This window comes from Sylvia atricapilla, chromosome 26, assembly GCF_009819655.1.
Source record: "Sylvia atricapilla isolate bSylAtr1 chromosome 26, bSylAtr1.pri, whole genome shotgun sequence".
In the NCBI taxonomy this organism is placed as follows: domain Eukaryota; kingdom Metazoa; phylum Chordata; class Aves; order Passeriformes; family Sylviidae; genus Sylvia; species Sylvia atricapilla.
In genome coordinates this window covers 2,447,582-2,466,911 of record NC_089165.1, presented here as the reverse complement: position 1 = coordinate 2,466,911, position 19,330 = coordinate 2,447,582, and the positions used below count along the sequence as shown (strand labels likewise).

At 49.3% G+C, this 19,330-nt stretch overlaps 1 protein-coding gene across 1 annotated transcript in view; it reads left to right on the top strand.

The window, feature by feature from the left end:
- Positions 1-19,330, top strand: part of INSR (insulin receptor) — a 52,297-nt gene that overhangs the window by 29,089 nt on the left and 3,878 nt on the right. The window contains exons 3-20 of the mRNA XM_066336298.1: positions 1,639-1,954; positions 3,551-3,696; positions 3,956-4,100; positions 4,342-4,556; positions 6,813-6,939; positions 7,566-7,816; positions 8,150-8,317; positions 8,964-9,165; positions 13,682-13,944; positions 14,141-14,283; positions 15,384-15,543; positions 15,865-15,964; positions 16,217-16,284; positions 16,480-16,709; positions 17,266-17,376; positions 17,660-17,819; positions 18,622-18,751; positions 18,985-19,119. Of these exons, the coding sequence (XP_066192395.1) occupies positions 1,639-1,954; positions 3,551-3,696; positions 3,956-4,100; positions 4,342-4,556; positions 6,813-6,939; positions 7,566-7,816; positions 8,150-8,317; positions 8,964-9,165; positions 13,682-13,944; positions 14,141-14,283; positions 15,384-15,543; positions 15,865-15,964; positions 16,217-16,284; positions 16,480-16,709; positions 17,266-17,376; positions 17,660-17,819; positions 18,622-18,751; positions 18,985-19,119 (3,070 nt within the window). The remainder of the gene's footprint in view (positions 1-1,638; positions 1,955-3,550; positions 3,697-3,955; positions 4,101-4,341; positions 4,557-6,812; positions 6,940-7,565; positions 7,817-8,149; positions 8,318-8,963; positions 9,166-13,681; positions 13,945-14,140; positions 14,284-15,383; positions 15,544-15,864; positions 15,965-16,216; positions 16,285-16,479; positions 16,710-17,265; positions 17,377-17,659; positions 17,820-18,621; positions 18,752-18,984; positions 19,120-19,330) is intronic.

Below are 19,330 nucleotides of genomic sequence, written 5' to 3'. Positions count from 1 at the left end.
GTGCTCTGGATCCCACATGCTCCTCTTTTGGCTGGATAAAACCAGACCATGTTCCACTGCTGGTTAACCAGAAGTCAGAGATAACATTTCACCTCTGGACATCGCTGTCGGGACGATGTCCCCAATAGGACATCGCTGTCCCCAAATAAAGCCACTCCTGCCTGGACACTGAGTATTGGACAGAAAGCTGGGGAAATGTTGAGGCAGATGGTGTTAATTCAGGATTTATTGCCTCCTTCACCAGGGGGGCTCAGGCAAGACATCAGGAGCTGCTCAGGTGTTCCCTCAGACAGAACACTCTGATTTGGTGAGGATAAGGGGGTGCTTGATCTGCATCTTGGCAATTCACAGCTGGATCTCAAAGGCTCTGAGGGTAAATCCAGGTCCCTATCCCACTTCCAAAGCCCTTCTTTCTGCTTCTGAAGCCCTGCTTGGCACTGGTGTTGGCTCTTGGAGTGCTGATTTCAGCTCTGTTCTCTTTCCTGACATGAAGTTCTGTGGTGTGTTCTGGATTAGAGCTGGATTTCATAGTTTCAGCCCCATTTGAACCACTCAGACTGAGAGTGGAGATGCTGAGGGGCAGGACTGACCTTCCCCCTGGAGCTCCCCTGGGTTTGTTCATCCTGCCCTCCTGCTCCTCTCCGAGTTACTCACGGTGTTTGCTCTGCTTGGTTTTGAGTTCAAAGCCCAAACCGCTCGTTAAAGGTGGTGTGGGGTGCTAAGTAATGAGTAATTAAAAAGAAAACCATAAAAACCTCAAGCAATAACACTCGTGGGTGCCCTTCATTGTGAGAGGCACTGAAGAGCTTGTGCTGGTGCCAGGGCATCCTCCAGGAAACCAGGGACAGGGTGATAGACAGATGGGAAGCAAATCCTGATAAAACCGAAGGGTTGTGTAAAAGTGCTGTTGGACATTTGTTATTTGCAGTACTGCTGTAGGAAACTTCACTTTTTTAAAGCAAGAAGCAAGAATCTTCTGGCTGAAACTGGCTGTGTCAGGCTGGGGAGCTCTTGCTGTGGAGTCTCATCACTCCTGAGCTTCAGAAATAACACCAAAGTCACAGAGGCTCTCCTGGAGCCTCTCAGTGCCACTCCAAGGGAACAGGAAAACTCAGGTTTCTTCTTTTGAAGATGAGTGTTGATGAATTGTGAGGATGAATGGTAAGAACTCCTCAAAAATGTTCTTAAAATGTGGAATTTACACTGAAAGGTGGAGATGAGGCAGAATTTGCACTGACAATTGGAGGTGAGGCAGAATTTGCACTGAAAGGTGGAGATGAGGCAGAATTTGCACTGAATGGTGGAGATGAGGCAGAATTTGCACTGAATGGTGGAGATGAGGCAGAATTTGCACTGACAGTGGGAGATGAGGCAGAATTTACACTGGCAATGGCAGATGAGGCAGAATTGCACTGACAATTGGAGATGAGGCAGAATTTGCACTGAAAGGTGGAGATGAGGCAGAATTTGCACTGACAGTGGGAGATGAGGCAGATGCCTGCGCTCCATGGTTGCCCCTTCTCAAAGGAACCCCCCAAGACAAGCAGGCCCAGATGTGCCAGCCCCTGAGCTCTCAGGGTGATGCCAGGCCAGGCTCTCCTGTGACACTCACCTGTCCGTGGTGTTTTCCCTTGGCAGTCTGTCCCCCTGCCTGCAAGTCCCAGGGCTGCACTGGGGACGGGCAGTGCTGCCACAGCGAGTGCCTGGGGGACTGCACGGAGCCCAACGACCCCGACAAGTGCGTGGCCTGCCGCAACTTCTACCTGGACGGGAGGTGTGTGGACACCTGTCCCCCCGGGCACTACCGCTTCGAGGGCTGGCGCTGCGTCACCTTCGCCTTCTGCCAGGAGCTGCACAACAAGTGCAAGAACGCCCGGGAGTCGGGGTGCCACGTCATCCACAACAACGAGTGTGTGCACGAGTGTCCTTCAGGCTACATCATGAACTCCAGCAAGTGAGTGAGTGGGTAAATCCGGGGGTAAAACCGGGGGGTGGGCTGGGCTTTCCTCGCCCTTGGACACGGGGTTTGAGCGCCGTGTCAAGAGCAGGAGGAGTTTCTGGTGCTGGAGCGTCTGTGGTAATCAACTGGTCTGCTTTAACATGATTTACAAACTTAATACCTTGCTAATTCAAGCTGTTAAAAGCTCTCCCTGCCATGGGTTGGTGGTTTTTTTCTTCCCCTGGTTTCTCTTGCTTCCTCTCAAGTTTGAGAAAAGTGGGAAAGGGCGATGGAGAGAGGACAAGGAAGAGCAAGCTGGAAGGGTCTCTGTGTGACAGCATGGGAGGTGGGCAGTGCAGAGGGAAGCAGCCCTGCATCCCTCCCCTCTGGAGCAGCCTCAGGCCAGGGAGCCGGGCTGGAAAAGCACAACAAGGAGAGGTCATGGCTAATGAAGAGAGCGCAGAGTCCTCGGAGTGCTCGTTCTCAGAATATCTGTCCCTCATCCCTGTAATTACTTTCATTGAGCAGGTTCAAGCTGTGCCAGACATAAACGCACAATGTAACAAACAAGTGTAGCACGAATCAAAGCAGGGAACAGCCATTCTGCCTATTCCCAGGGGGTTTTGACAAAGGAATTAAATAATTTATGTTGCTGAGCTGTTTATCACTGAAAACTTGGTTGTTTGTCCCTCAATACCACTCTATATTGTGGTGAGTCAGATTTCCTATGAATATTGGTCACTTTGTGCTCTCATGTATTTGCTCCTGCCATAATAATTTCAGGGAATTCACTCTTAACAGGACTTTTTATGCCATTTCCTGTTTTGCTTGTCCGAAGAAGGAACAAGCAGCCCCCAAAGTAGCTGTGCTGCTTGTGCAACAGCCCTGTGGCCTCTCCTGTGCTGTTCCAGGCTGCTGCCAGTGAGACCTCACAGCTCTGCTCCCTGCTTTTCCTAGAGCATTTCTTTCTCTGAACTACTTGGGAACACATTCTTGTGGTGGTGTGACCAGGGCAAGCCATCAGCTCGTGCTATTTAAGCAGTATTTCCCCAGAGCACAAAGCACATTCTTGCCTTTTTTAAAGCAACATTGTGTGCAGTCCACAATCAGAGGATTCCCAGATGAAAGGCCAGCTCTCCACTCATCAATTACATCGTTTGGTTAATGATCTTGAGATGAATACTGGGCTGAGGGTTGTTATCTTGAAACCCCTGGGATAGAGAGCACTGGGCAGCATGTGGCCAGTTTCCTCTTCACAATAATTCAGGTCACTTCATTTTGTTATGTAGGAAGGGGTGGAATGATTCACGTTTGAAGTGTGGAAGTGACAATTTGAGACCATTTAAATTTATCATCAATTATTTTTAAGGCCAGGTTGGATGGGTCTTGGAGAAACCTGGTCCAGTGGAAGGTGTGGAGAGGGGTTGGAATGGGATGAGCTTTAAGATCCCTTCCAACCCAAACCATTCCATGATTCTGTGACTCTCTTTGGAGTTCCTAAACGCTGCTCAGTGCAGCGGCAAATGGTCACTTCAGATCCATCCCTCTGCTTTTAGGGCACTGCTGGGGCCATCCTGCCTCACCCCTGCCCCCTGCTCTGCTGTTTTGCAGCCTGCACTGCACACCCTGTGCAGGGCCCTGCCCCAAGGTGTGTGACTTCAGCAAGGAGAAGACCATCGACTCGGTGACGTCGGCGCAGGAGCTGCGCGGCTGCACGGTGGTGAACGGCAGCCTGGTCATCAACATCCGCGGGGGAAGTAAGTGGCCGTGGCTGGGGAGTGGGCACTGCCCTGAGCTGGGGCTCTTCCCTTGCCTGGGACCACCCTCAGGTCTTAGAGGGACGCAGAGAAATCAGCACGAAGCAAAAGCTTTCTTTCGTTTGATGGTTTTTGTTAATTGATTTTTGCGAGTTCTCGTGAATTAACATAAAACAGTTGTTCATTGTGTTTGTGCTCCAGTGTGGGTGGTTCTCTCTGTGACACCAGAAAACTCTTCCCTATGTTTTCCTCTCTGTAGATAACATAGCAGCTGAGCTGGAAGCAAACCTTGGCTTGATAGAAGAAATCTCAGGTTACCTCAAAATCCGCCGCTCTTACGCCTTGGTTTCTCTTTCTTTTTTTCGGAAACTCCATCTGATCAGAGGAGAGACACTCGAGGCTGGGTGAGTTCTCTCAAAAACATGCTTTATTTGAATGCTTTGAAGTACAAGGAGTGCCAGTTCTATCAGGGTGATTTGTATTGGGAAACAATTCCCAAGTTATTTTTAAATGTTCCTCTGCCCGTGGCTTGTGCCCTACCAGGGCAGACAATTTACATTCATTTTTCTCTGGTGTCTAGATTAGTGCAAAAAGAGTTTTTCATGCATCCCCTCCCAACCCCTGTTTTCATTCTTATGCTTTCAGGAATTATTCTTTTTATGCCTTGGACAACCAGAATCTTCGCCAGCTCTGGGACTGGAGCAAACACAACCTCACTATTGCACGGGGCAAACTCTTCTTCCATTACAATCCCAAGCTGTGCTTGTCAGAAATCCACAAGATGGAAGAGATCTCTGGGACTAAGGGGCGTCAGGAGAGGAATGACATAGCCCTGAAGAGCAACGGGGATCAGGCCTCATGTAAGAGTCTCAGAACACAGCCTTGCTTCCCTTTCCTCTCCCTCTCTCTTGCTCTCCTCACACTCCTGTTTCTCCCCAGGATGTTTTTCCATGCCCTGTCCTCGTCCCCTTGGTAAAGCAGCAGATGTAGCCCTTGCCTGTGCCAGTGTCACTGTGCCACCATTAAAAGTCCCCACGGGATCTTCCTCTGGCAGCCTTGGTCCCACAAACCCCTGGGAGGTTTTTGAGGCTGGGACTGTATTTATTGTGTCTTTTGGAATAGTTTAGCACAACATAACCTCAGCCCAGACTGGGACTTTGTGTTACTGCTGAGTACCTGATTAATAGTCATAATCTGCTTTTCCCATGTCATGAGGCGACACGGAATAAACACAGGAGGAACGGGATTTCCACCCATCCCTGTGGCCACGTGAGGCCACTGCCATGACAACAGGCAGAGAAAATTTTCCAACAATTTTTGCAATGCCTCTCTGAGGTTTTTCACCCAACTGTTTTCTTCAGGAACAGTGATCAGACAGCACCTGTGTCAGCAAACAGCACAGGTTGGCTTTATGCTCTTGGTGAAGTTGTGCTGCTGCTGCTGGGGTTCTGCAGACACTTACTTTGGCAGCAATACTGCAATAAATGCAGTCCTTCTGCACCCCCAGTCCTGCTGTTGGTTCCCTTTCTCTGCTACCAACAATCCCCTTTCCCTGTTTGTACCAGGGCTGTGTGGTGAGCCAGATTGTGGAAGTCATCAGGGGCAGGGAAAACCCAGCTTTGTTCTGAGCTGGTGGCATCTCTGCTCTGATTCACTGCTCACAGAGATTCATCTGCACACAGCAACAGGAGCACATGCAGGTGGTCATGGGCCCCTTGCAAGGACAGATGACATGGGGACAGAGGCAGTGACCCATCCATGCAATATTCCAGCAGCTGTGTTGTGATCCTGAGAGATGCTCGGGCAGGTATTGCCACCAAAAGCCCAGCATTGACTGAACTGGGAGTTCAGATCCTGGCTCACAACCTGCAAGGCAGCTTGGGTCATCCTGTGCCTTCGCTGTCCCTCTGCTTTTGGGGACAGCACTGCCAGAAGAGCCCAAGGTCCTCTCCCACCTGAAACATTGCAGGATTCTGTGATCTCTGGCCCTGTCCTCATTGCCCCTTGTAGCTGCTTGTGAACAGACCTAAAAAGTGAAGATCTTTCAGTTGACTCAGTTTCCTGGTCTAGTTTCCCACATATCAGCACAGGCAGCCAGGCCAGCACAGTGGGAGAAGGGAATGCAATGGCTGTGACCTGAGAACTGGCAGGACCAGTGAAAAACACACATGGAGCCTCTGGGGCACCACAGCTCCAGCCTGGGCAGAGGGAACGAGCACAAGGCTTCAGCTGTCTGTAAAGTTCATCTCCTCCAGTGGGACACTGAAAAAGCTCTTCCCACATTGGGGATGAACCTGGATTTGGGCAGATCCAGCTCTGCCTGTGGCTGTGAGCAGCTCCTGGGCTGGTGTTTGGCATGAAGGCAGCTGGAGGAGACAGTTGCATTAATTTTTGCCAGCTTTACCCTCACCCTGCTGAGCTGGTGTCTGTGCCACCCCCAGCTCAAACCACAGCTTGCCAGGTTGTTTGGCTTTTTGTTTGCTTTTACATTTCGAGCCCAGCTTTCACACTGGCAACATCCTGTTTACTAAAAAAGAATAGAAAGGGGGGGAAAAAAAGCCCCTGTTTGTTCTGGATATGGTGCCAGTGAAATGAATGTTCTTCCTCCTGTTGCAGCTACTGCAGGAATAGCAAATTCAGTCAGAGGCACTTGGGCTATGGGCACAAAACATGTTGTGCCATGTCCCTTGAGCTCCATCCTCCTGCAGACACCTTCCTGTTTGCAGAGGGACCTCACTGCTCCTGGGAAAGGCTGGAAATCCTTCTGCTTCATTTTTGTGGCCTCTTGCCTTCTGTGCAAACCATACTGCTGGGTTCAGCAGTGCAGATCATTATAAATTGTGACATTTAGATTGCCCACTTTTTAGAATTTAGTTCAGCTCTTCTACAGAGCAATTTCCATGAAATCATAGAAAAATTTAACCTTAGGAAGGCATCGATACCAGCCACAGGTTTGAGGTAGGAATGACTGCCAAGTAAGATAAGGTTTTACTGGGCAACTCTTCTCAGTGCCAACATCCTCACATTTATCTTAAACTTCTAAGATAATTCGAAACAAAGTGCTTCAATTTGCAGCATTAATAAAACTAACATCACTTCTCACTCACTCGTTGCAGGTGAAAACGAACTGCTGAAATTTTCTTCCATCAGGACTTCTCATGACAAGATCCTGCTGAAGTGGGAGCCCTACTGGCCCCCTGATTTCCGTGACCTCCTGGGGTTTATGCTGTTCTACAAGGAGGCGTAAGTGACCCCCCTCAGGTCACAGAGCAGTGGCTTTGTTGGGCTGCCACGAGCAGCAGCTGGCATTGGAAGGTGGATGTTAAACCTGCTGGATGGTTTTGCTGTAGGCAAAGCTGTTCAGTCTCTGATTTTGTGGCTCCTACACTAAAGTTTCCAGTGATACCCTTCTACAGAAGGGTTCATTAAGATCCCTGACTTGTGCACAGACCCAATTCCTCATTTAAGAACAATCCAAACTTTAGTTATTCCTGCTGTTCTAGACACGCATACTTGGGCCATGGAGTTCCTCATCTCCCCACTATCTTTGTGGGATGCTGAGGGTTTTATCCCCTTTGAGGTGGGAAAGATTCTTTTAGAATCAAGGTAACCAAGCTGATTTTCATAAAGCTGACAATAATCAGTCTGGATTTAGTTGCTGGGCTCTTGGGTGTCACAGATCCTGCTCTGTGATTGCTGTTGGAGGCCCAGGTAACAAAGCTCCCAAAGCCTCCATTTCAGAATAAATACAATGAGATAATTTTACTTTCTCTGAAGGGTAAAGAGTGATAACTTTCAGTGTGTGTTTAGAAATGTTTTTAAGAGACTGATTGAAGATTCTGTTAATTGGACCCTTCTCTCTCCTCAAGTCCCTACCAAAACGTGACGGAGTTCGATGGCCAGGACGCCTGTGGCTCCAACAGCTGGACAGTTGTGGATGTTGACCCCCCACCACGCTCAAACGAGCCCAAAGCCCAGGCCCAGCCAGGCTGGCTGCTCAGGGGGCTGAAGCCCTGGACACAATATGCAGTATTTGTGAAAACCCTGGTCACCTTCTCCGACGAGCGGCGGACGTACGGCGCCAAGAGCGAGATCATCTACGTGCAGACCAATGCCACAGGTCAGTGCAGCTCATTCCTGGGGCAGAAACGGGCCTAAAAAATTCTGCCTGGGGGTTGTGCTAGTCCCATGTCCAGGAAACTTCCCACTGCCCTGGGAAGGAAGGGCAAGAAGGAATTCCTAAACCAGGGCTGTGATTCCAGGTGGTGCCGATGGGCACCTCTTCTATCCAGTTTGATAGAAGGGTCATTAAAGCTGGAAGAGAGCTCCAGGATCATCCAGCCCAGCCTGCAGGAGCCTGCTGGGTGCCAAGAAATGCTCGATTCCCATGGAAATGGAAATTTGCCTGCTTTGGTAGGGCAGTGCAGTGACCTTTGTCTCTCCCCCCACGCAGTCCCGTCGGTCCCGTTAGATCCCATCTCCGTCTCCAACTCCTCATCCCAAATCATCCTCAAGTGGAAGCCGCCCTCGGAGCCCAACGGGAACATCACACACTACCTGGTGTACTGGCAGCAGCAGGCAGAGGACAGTGAGCTCTATGAACTCGATTACTGCCTGAAAGGTGAGTGGCTGCTTCTCCCTCCAGGCATTTCTTTCAGTCTCTGCCAGAACTGCCTGCGGTTTTTCCCTTGGAAGTGCTCTGGGGGCTCAGTTCTCCTGGATTCAGGACTGTTCTTCTAGAACCAGCTCTGTCCCTCCCTGTTTTGTTACATTAGGTGCTACTGCCAAGGCATGTGCAAAAGGTCTAAAAATGGTTTTTTACAAAGTAATCGCTTATTTTTTCCTTTGGGGATCTCCCTTCTGCCCTTGCTTCTTTTAAACTGAATTATAAGTTTAACAGCAGCAATGGAGGTAGTAAAGTTAAAAATTTCAGTGCTGCTGGAGCTCAAGGCCAAGTTAATTTTTGAAGGCAGCTGAATTTGGAATTCCTTGAGAATACAGAATTTCATTGAGGACTTAAAAAATCTCACCTGCTGCTCTGTGTTACCTGAACTGGGATAAAGCAGCATCCAAGCTCCATTTCAAAGATAGCATTTTTGAATTAAAGGCTTGTCAGAAAAGAGGGAACTGCTCATCCCTGGATGTGAAATATGGGATGCCCAAATGTGACATAAATCCTGTGTACACTGGGTTTGAGATCTTTTTGTAGGGTCAAACATCTTCTGCCAAGACAGGCACGAGTGACACTAAAACTGTTTTGTCCCCAGGATTAAAGCTGCCCTCAAGGACCTGGTCTCCTCCTTTTGAATCTGAAGACCCCCAGAAGTATAATCAGAGTGAAACTGAGGATGTCAGTGGGGAATGTTGTTCCTGTCCTAAAACAGACTCCCAGATCCAGAAGGAGCTGGAGGAGTCTGCTTTCCGCAAGACCTTCGAGAATTATCTCCACAACGAGGTTTTTGTGCCCAGGTGAGAACATCAAACGGGACTATGCAGGGGTCAGGGGGAGGGAAATGTAATTGAGGATTAAATAAAAATACCAGGTTGAACACAGCCACATTGCCAGGCTTCCATGAGCCTGGGTGTTGGAATGGGGAGAGCTGAGCACCTACCACGGGTGTTCCTGCAGATTGGGAAGATCCTGCTTTCATTTCCTGTCCCTGAATTCTCCTCAGCTCAAGAATAAAGTGAGAATCCTTAACAAACAGCCTGCAGCTCATCTGGCATCAGATGATGCCAAAAATAGCGATTTTCTTTTCCTGACTTGAAATTTTGTGGTCAGGTTTTTCATTGAGTTGAAAAGAAAGGAAAAGGGCAGTTTACCAGGCCACAGCCTCGTCCTTCAGCGTGGTATTTGTGGTCTCCCTTCACTTAGTGTGGGAAATACCTCCAATACCATGAGGAATGTGAGTGCTGTGGGTGGTGAATGTCCTGTTTTGAGTGGCACACTTGGTGTCACATTAAGTGGTGTTGAATGTCTTCACACTTCATCTGGAGCTCGGGGAGGAAGTGTTGGGGAGCAGGGTAGAATCTGTGGTGATTTACCCTCTTCCCTGTCACACGTTTTGTGCTCTATATTTATTCTCTGCTTGCTGCCCTCAGCCAACAAACCTGCATTTGCAGCTGCCTGGGTCCCTGCACTGAGCATTTTCCCTGTTAAAGCATCCCTGGTGTTCCCTGCCCTGGTCCCTGCAGTCCTCACCTGGCAGCTTGGGCAGAGCCCCTCTTTTTGCTGTTCCCTGGCTGTTGGCACCCATCAGGATGAGCTCCAGTGTGCCAGAGGATACCAGGACATGACATACTCCAAAGCAGAGGGGAGCCAAGCCTTCTGCAAAAGCCAGACTCCTCCTGATGTAGGCAGACAATTCTGACAGTCTGATCTCTTGTTGGTTTTTTTTTTTTTTTTCCTCCTCCCACCAATTTTATTGTACAGCCAGCCCAGGATGCTTCTCACTTTCTGGGGTATGTATTTTAGGAAGAAAACCAATCACCAGGATGTGCCACCTTGTCAGCCTCCTGAGGAAGAAATGCCCACATCCCATGGCCAACTAATCCTCTGAAACAAGGCAGTGGTGAAGAGAGCTCCCTGCTGCCACGTGCCCTGCTTGCCTTCCCTGGCAGGCTCCAGGCTGTCGCCACATAAATCAGAATTCTTTTTGCTGTGAATTCTGTGCTATCACCTGCTCACAGAGCCTGGCAGAGGGCAGGGAGTGTGGTTCACTTCAGGTGCTTTTTTCATGGCTCCGGAGAGTTCAGTGACCTCTCTTGAGGTGCTGTGTGGCCTCTCCTGGAGAGAAGGAACTTGTCAGTCACGGGAGGAATCTCAGGGATGAGGCCAGCAGGGAACATGAGATGCCAGGGGAGCAGAATCACAGCACTTTCTCCCTGATGTCTCCTTGTTTTCCATGTGCCATTTCTCCCCTCCTGCCCTGTTCCCAGTGATCTGATCCCTGGGCAGGATCCAGCTTTAGTCCAGGGCTGATCTCACCCCTCTGGAAATCACAGTTCCTTCCCCCTGGGCATGTTGATTACCCACTCCAGGAGCCACTGTCACAACTCCTGGGGCTCAGTTTTCTCTGGCAGTGACAAAATCCCCCAAACTAGAAGTTCAAGAATGTTCCTCTGCGCAGGCAGAGCTGGCAGTGTCTCCCACCAGGTCCCCTTTGGAGCTGAACAAAGTGGCCATCAGCAGCTGATGCTTTGTTTCTTCTTTCCTGTGTTGCTTTGACTTTGGAGGAGTTCTGCACAGATCGGAGCTCAGGGCTGGTTACAGCCTGGCACAGGAGCCCAGCCCTGGAGATGGTCCAGCTGCCCCTGCTTTGGGCCAGGACCTCAGATCAGACAGTCCCCAGAGGTGCCTTCCAGCCTCACCCCTCCAGGAAGCAGGAAAAGATTTCAGAAAAAGTCCTGAGAGGCAGAGAGGAGCTCAGTGGCTGCTGTTCAGGGTGTCATTCCAGGTATTCCCTCCATGACCAGTGCAGCAAGAGCAGTTTTCTGTCTCTGTCGTCTGTCACGCACATTTGTGCCATTCCCAGTATTCCTGGGGAGCAAAATCTGAGGATTGACTCATTTTAAAAGGAATTTTTTCCCCTGCTTTTCCCAGTTCAGTTAATTGTACAGACAAATCTAAAATGCTTTTGCCAGGCCAGCTGACCTGGGGTTGTTTCAGGGGTGTGGAAAAGCTTGGCTTAAGGTACCAAAGGCATTTTTGGAATCCCTCAGCACAGGCTAGACTGTGTGTGCTGAGGTGTCACTTCCAGGCCCCTCACACCCCCTGGTCACCTGTGGGGACAGGAGGAACCTGGACCTGAGGGTTTCACAGAGAACTCCCTGGAGCTGCTGAGATGGCCTCAATGCAAATTGCACTGGAACAACTCTGAGAGGAATCAGATGTTGGAAAATACAGAGAACTTGGCAAGAAAATTGCCACAAATCCAGGATAATAAATATGGGAAGATTGGGGATTTACAGCTTCAAAAGCTTTTATTAACTTTCTGTGACTTGAGAAGGAATTCTTTCATTTTACTCTGTGTTGCATCAGTGGTCAAATTACTGTTTTACTTGTGAAAAACAAAATTCCCTTAAACACGAGGATCAGCTGAATTCACACTTGATAAACAGAGGGTGTAGCTTTGCTTTTATGCAAACCAGGTCCTGTTTGACCATAAGGAATCCTTCCCAAGGAGGGAGGTGGCATGACCCAGAGCTGGGTCCCTGAACTCTGCCCCATCCAGAGGGGACACTGCTCACACCAACCACACAGGCAGAGGGAACAGCAGCTCCAAAAGGAGTTAATTAGTAAAAAAGAGAAATCTTAAAACTGGAATGTGCTTGCTGAACCTGCTGTTTGCCATCCTGCTTTGTCATCAGGTGCATGAATATTCTGCAGGAAGGAATTGTTGGCTGTGAGGGTGGGGTGGCCCTGGCACAGGGTGCCCAGAGCAGCTGTGGAAGTGTCCAAGGCCAGGCTGGACAGGGCTTGGAGCAGCCTGGGACAGTGGAAGGTGTCCCTGCCATGGCAGGGGTGGCACTGGATGGGCTTTAAGGTCCCTTCCAACCCAAACCATTCTGTGATGATGATAACTCTGTGAATATTTGTGTTGCTTGCAGCCCGGTGTTTAGTTTGAGGACATCTCAAATTCTGCTTTCTGGCTGGTGGCTTTTGCTGTATGAGGAGAAACAGCACCAGGGAAGGTGGCAGAGACCTGTCAGAGCAGTCCCTGCTGGGGCTGGCCATGGCCTGGTAGTCAGAGGTGGCAGTGGAAAGTTCACTTCAGCAGCAAAGATTTGCTTCAACAGCTTGTTACATTTTTAGAGCCTGGAGATGCCTCAAGTGTGGGTTCAGATCAGGTCACTCTTTGTACCCTTTAATAGCTGCACACACATGCACACACACACAAAAAGATCATCACCCCCTTAAAATACATGGTCTGGATTTCAACTGGCATTAATTCCTTTTGTGTAACTGAATACAGTTACTGATTCACCTCCTTGGTTAGTTCCCAGCCTGGAATTCCCTGTGGCAAATGTGTGGCAGCACATAAGATTGTTAAATGGAGCATTTTTAGTTTGGTACAGATATTTTCTTCTTTGGTTGTTTTTTTTTGTTTTTTTTTTTTTGCCAAGAAAATGAAATTTTTAGATGCTTCTTAATTCTGTAGAACTTACTCTGTTTATTTGCTGACAAAACCTGATATTAAAGCTGGCTGGTGGTACTCAGGTGCAGATATGGGAAGGTGACATGGTCACACTGCAGGTGCTGGTTTTACAAGTGAAAAAATCAGATTTTCAGACTGAAATGCAATAACTTGAGGAGCAACATTTGGTTAACAAACCCACCCAACGAATATATAACCAGAATCATGAGTTCTGAATGCATGCCTTGAAAAGGACTTAATAGATTTTATCTCTTGGGAAAAGGTTAAAATGCTTTGTGCATCCATCAAGGTTCAGCCTTAGGGGTGAGAGCAGCAAATGTATTCCAGAGAGCTGGGAGAGTGGCCTTTTGCTTTATAAATGCAAGTTAGTGACACTTGGGCTATGTGGCACATCTGAGGTCACCGAGTTGGGGCCGTGGTGTGACCTCGTGTGCTCAGAGCTGCAGTGGGTGGGAGCTGAACTCCAAAGCATTGCAACCCTGCCCCAGGCATCCTTGAGCAACCTGGTAAACTTAGACTCAGCTGAGAGATCCAGGGGAACTTGAATTCTCAAGCAAATACTTGAAGCTTGGATTGGTTTATTTTTATTTTATCTCCCTGCATGCAGTTGTGTGGGGAGAAGAGTCTGGGGAAAACAGAATTTTGTAAAGACGCGTGTCTTGGTTAAAAATTAAAACCCCTGAATTTCTTTGTTGCATTGCAAATATCAGGGCTCAGCTGGAGTTTTCAGTGGCACTCTGAGTTCTCCCATTTTAACTCTTCCTTTTCAGCTGGATGTGTTGACATTGACTGTAACAACTGACGTGGTGACCCGTGTTGTTTAACAGGCCATCAAGAAAACGAAGAGACCTCGGCTCCGTGGCAAACGCCACTGTGGTGTTACCCACCATCCCATCCTCTCCCAACAACTCAGCTGAGGGGGCAGAGGAGCAGAAACCTTTTGAGAAGGTGCTGTCCAAGGAGTCACTGGTGATCTCGGGGCTGCGACACTTCACCGGGTACCGCATCGAGCTGCACGCCTGCAACCACGATGCCCAGGAGTCCCGCTGCAGCGTGGCAGCTTATGTCAGTGCCAGGACCATGCCAGAAGGTGATCCTCTCCCTGAGCCCTGCTGTGGCTTGGTGGCTCTTCCCAAAACGCTGCTTTTCCCACGGGAGGCAGCTGCAACATGTAAGACCGGGGCCGTCCTTATGTCCTGGTGGGAAAGGAGGATGGATGAGGTATTGGCAGGTGTGAATTTTGCCCAAAGACGTGAAACTAAACCTGATCTTGAACTTGGTTCTAGCTAAGGCTGATGACATCGTTGGCCCAGTTTCCCATGAGCTGGTGGAGAAGAACACTGTGCATCTGAAGTGGCAGGAGCCAAAGGAGCCCAATGGCCTCATTGTGCTCTACGAGGTGAACTACGGGCGGCTTGGGGAGACAGAGGTGAGAGGTTCTGCTTTCACACCACCTTTGGAGAAATGGCTCCACCTGGGAGCCCAGGGCTCTTTAGGATTTGACAGTCCTTGTGCATACAGTTCCCTGTCTAGTTGGGTTTCCTGGTGCAGAACTAATGGAATACAAAACTTCATTGGAGACTTTGTCTCCTCTGGAAGCCTGGGATGACATCAGGAAATAATCTCTCTCTGTGGTGCCCTTTTGCTCTGCAAGTTTAGCTGATTTGCCAACTTGTTGCAGGGAGCTTTTGTAGAAATGTTACTTCACAAAAGGACAGAAATTCCACATTGCTGTGCCTCAGAAAAGTTGCACCAGTGAGGTTCAGATTAGATACCAGAAAAAAAAAATCCCTGCAGGAATGCTCAGGCAGTGGAATAAATTGACCAAGGAGATGGTGGAGTCACTTATCTCTGGAAGTGTTCAAGAGGTGCCTGAGTGTGGCACTTGGGGACACATTTTAAGGCTAAGGATGGTGGTGCTGGGCTGTTGTTGGGACTTGATGACCTTGAAGGTCTCTTCCAACCTTGATGTTTCTGTGATTCTATGAAATTTAAGATGCTTATAGGAGTTAGGAAGGCGTTGAGCAGCCCATGAGCTCTTGGGGACAGGACTGGTGTCAGTGCCACAGGGACAAAGCTGATGTCAGTGACAGGGGAACAGTGGCACTCACCAGTGCAGGCCCAGTGTCAGTGCTAAGAACAGGGCAGCACATGGCACTTGCTCTCTGTAACCTGATCTACTGCCCTGCAAAACACAAATCCAGCACAAACCACTAACCTGGAGCAGACTGAGAGCCCTTGGATGTGTGTTTGCCAGCCAGGGAGGTGCTGCAAGAGCCCCAGGGAGCTCTGGGTGCTGCAGGAGTCCTGGGGGGCCATCAGGAAGCTCTAAGTGCTGCAAGAGCCCCTAGGAGCTGTCAAGGAGCTCTGAGTGCTGCAGGAACTCCAGGAAACTCTCAGGGAGCTCTGGGTGCTGCAGGAGTCCTGGGGGGCTGTCAGGGAGCTCTGGGTGTTGCAGGAATTCCCAGGAGACTCTCAGGGAGCCCTGGGTGCTGCAGGATGACCCTGCCACAGCCCCTGTCTCCACAGGAAGCCCATTTCTGCGTGTCCCGCAAGCACTTTGCCAGCGAGAACGGCTGCAAGCTCCGGGGGCTCCAGCCTGGAAACTACAGCGTGCGGATCCGCGCCACCTCCCTGGCTGGGAACGGCTCCTGGACAGAGCCCACCTACTTCTTTGTGGCTGATTATTGTGAGTTCATCTTGGTTTTGATGTTTAATCCCTGACAGAAACTCGGTTTGTTTCTGGAGGATGGGGTGTAGCAAGCAGTGGACAGAGCCACATGGAGTCATTAAATGTTTATCCAAATACATCGGTTGTCAAGAACCTGAAATTACTTGGGAACATATGGCTTTTGTTTATCAGTCCTCATTCTGACCAGCCCCACGTTTTGATCTGAAATAGCCTCTCATTTTGTATTTGTTCAAATTTATTGGAGGGGGAGATTTTATCGAGGAAAAAAATTGTATTTTGGACTTGTATAATACTTCCAACTCTCTCTTTCTCTCCTAGTGAATGCGCAGCCAAATATTGCTGTTATCATTGTTCCAATTATTTTTGCCATAATAATCGCTGGAATTATTGGAGCGGCTTATGTGCTTGTGAAAAAGAGGTGAGTGCAGTTTCCTCTTGTTTGCACCAGAAACACCAAAACTTACATCCAAAAGTTTTGCTGCTTGGTTGGGAGTCAGTTTTTGTTTAGTTTCTAATTTCCATAGTGATTGCAGCATTAATTTAAGTGCAGGAAATAGGAAATCTGGGGACAGTTTATTTATTTGCTGCATGGTTTGGGGATTAATCAAACTGCCCTCACCTCGAGGGTGTCAGAGGCTGCAGAGTGCTGAGCAATTTGTGTCTCTTCCAGACAAACCGAGGGACCAACAGGACCCTTGTACGCATCCTCCAACCCCGAGTACATCAGTGCCAGTGATGGTGAGAGCAACCAGGGCTTATTTCTTGTGTAATGGTGCAGTCAGTGCAGCAGGATGGGGTTGGAGTTGTCCCTGTGGAGTTTTGTGGTCCTTTTGTAGAATTCAGCCCCCGTAGTGTGGCAGTGCTAACCGTGGCTGGTGCGGGAGCATCTTTCAGAAGATGCTCAGCTCACAACTGTTCCCCTGTGCCCAACAGTTTATGTCCCTGACGAATGGGAGGTGCCACGGGACAAGATCACCCTGCTGAGGGAGCTGGGCCAGGGCTCCTTTGGGATGGTGTACGAGGGCATTGCCAAGGACATCGTGAAGGGAGAGCCTGAGACGCGCGTGGCCGTGAAGACGGTGAACGAGTCCGCCAGCCTGCGCGAGCGCATCGAGTTCCTCAACGAGGCCTCTGTGATGAAAGGCTTCAGCTGCCATCATGTGGTAAGTGCTGGGTGCCTCAGCACACAGCTCAGCTCTGCTGTGCCTTCAGAGCCCGACCCTCAGCTCACCAGAGAGGCAGAGGCAGCTGATCCGACAGAGCTGGGATCTGTCCCTGCTGGATTCTGCAGAACCTGTTCTGCCCAAGTCGTTTCACTGCTGCTCTTTCTAAACCTCAGCGTGGCAAGGCCTTGTGGGGTGTGAGAAACGGATTTGTAGAGAATTCTCAAAGCCTGACAGAAGGCTCACATAGTCTTGTGCATCTGTATGCACTTTGAGATAAAGTGTGCTGACTTAGGCCATGGAATAGAATAGGACAGATATTGTTGAGAGAGAAATTGAACTAGAAACAAGATTCAAATGATGACTTTGCAAATAGACCAGATATTTTGGAGAAATAGAACTATGAAAGATGTATTGTAGCAAGACCCACGTAGGGTATTTTAATAAATGATTGGCTTAGAAGCAGTCATCTGTACTCGGCTCTGTTTCAGGGGGCATTGGCTTTGCCCACTCTGTTTGGACACAGCCTTGAGGGAATTTCTCACTTGTTTTCCAGGTTCGCCTCCTGGGAGTGGTCTCCAAGGGACAGCCCACTCTGGTGGTCATGGAGCTGATGGCACACGGGGATCTGAAAAGTTACCTCCGCTCTTTGAGACCTGAAGCTGAGGTAGAGACAAGAGAGAGGGAGTTTGTTGTGGAACAGAGTGACTTGATTTGGGGTTTAATACTTCTTTATTTAATGGCTTTAAGCTGAAGGAGGGTAGATTTGATTTGATACTGGGAAGACAATCCTGGCTGTGAGGGCGGGAGAGCCAGGCACAGATTGCCCAGAGAAGCTGGGAGCATCCAAGGCCAGGCTGGAAGGTGCCACTGCTCATGGCAGGGAACTGGATGACCTTTAAGGTCACACCTAACCCAAAGCATTGTGTGAGTGTGACTTTTCCTTGCAGAATAACCCGGGTCGGCCGCCCCCGACGCTGAGGGAGATGATCCAGATGGCCGCGGAGATCGCCGATGGCATGGCCTACCTGAACGCCAAGAAGTTTGTGCACAGGGACCTGGCAGCCCGTAACTGCATGGTGGCAGAGGACTTCACTGTGAAAATCGGGGGTAGGTGCTGCTGGTCCCTCCCAACCCAGCCCATTCTGTGGTCAGGAGATGCTTCTGTGCATCGTGTTTGTTGTAAAAGCAAATTGATGAAACCGATGTGTCAAACACGGATGATTCTCACTGTCTGCCTTTGGGAAGTGGCAGCACTTCCCTCTGTTACTTCACTGTGACAGAATTCTGTGGACTTCAGTAAAAACAGCATCTCTGGTAGAACCAGAGCAGCTTTTCTCACCTTCTCTATTGCAAAACCTCTGTCCTAAAAGTTCATTACCTTCCCAGCCTGAACTACCTGGGTTTGTCTCACTGGTCTTTGCTTCCATGAGAATTAAGACAAAGAAGGAGTTGGGTACAAGAAATCAGTGCTGATAATCCTGTCATTGGGTCAGGTGGCTTTTAAAATAATATAACACAGTTTTTAACCCAAACCCTTTTAGAAATAAGTAAATACAACATTTAAAAATAACCTGGAACCCCACAGTGTGATTTTTTCAGAGCTCTCTGGAGTTAAAGCCAGGGCAGTGGGATTTCAGGCAAAGGGAGCTCTGTTGTACTTACAGAGGATGAATAAAATCATGTTTAGAATAGAAGCTGTCACCAAAAAATTTAACTCTGGAGTCTCTGTTGTGACTCTGTAGGAAAAATGCAGGAAAAGGGGAATATTTTGACCATTAATCACAAGGTGACAGATGACTGCAGGCCGGGCTTTGGCAGTGGGGGGAAGGCAACATCCATCTGAAGATGTTGCAGAGGGAAAGCAGGATGGAGGGAGAGGCATTTAACACGTCCCAATTGCTTCTCTCAGACTTTGGGATGACCAGGGACATCTACGAGACGGATTATTACCGCAAGGGAGGCAAAGGGCTGCTGCCCGTGCGCTGGATGGCCCCGGAGTCGCTCAAGGATGGGGTGTTCACCACCTACTCTGACGTGTGGTAAGTTGTCCTCTGCAATCCCAGGTGGATTCCAGCTCAGGAGATCCTTCTTTTAGCACACATAGTTTAAACTGACTCGCTCAGAGCACAGACAAAACAAAGCCGTTGTTTTGAAACACTTCCATGAAAATAGAGTCATGTTCTTTTGAAGTGTGCGGTTTTCCAAAATAACTCTGTCACTGGGAGGGCTCCAGGATGTTTTGTTCTCACCAGGAGCCTTCTCTCTCCCTTAGGTCATTTGGTGTTGTCCTTTGGGAAATAAGCAGCTTGGCAGAGCAGCCGTACCAGGGACTCTCCAACGAACAGGTGCTAAAGTTTGTCATGGATGGAGGATACCTGGATCAGCCGGACAACTGCCCCGAGAGGCTGTAAGTGGACAGGCAGGGACAACCAGCCTTTGCCTGAAGTGTAGCCAACAAAGATGGCCTGACCTGGGGCACCTCTTAACCCTTCCTCGACTGGGGAGCAGCAAAACAGACTTCAGTGAGGCACCTCCCACAGAAATTCCACCAAAGCATCCTTAGTGACCCAGGGAAGGGGCTGCCTAGGGAGGTTTGGAGTCCCCATCTCTGGAGGTGT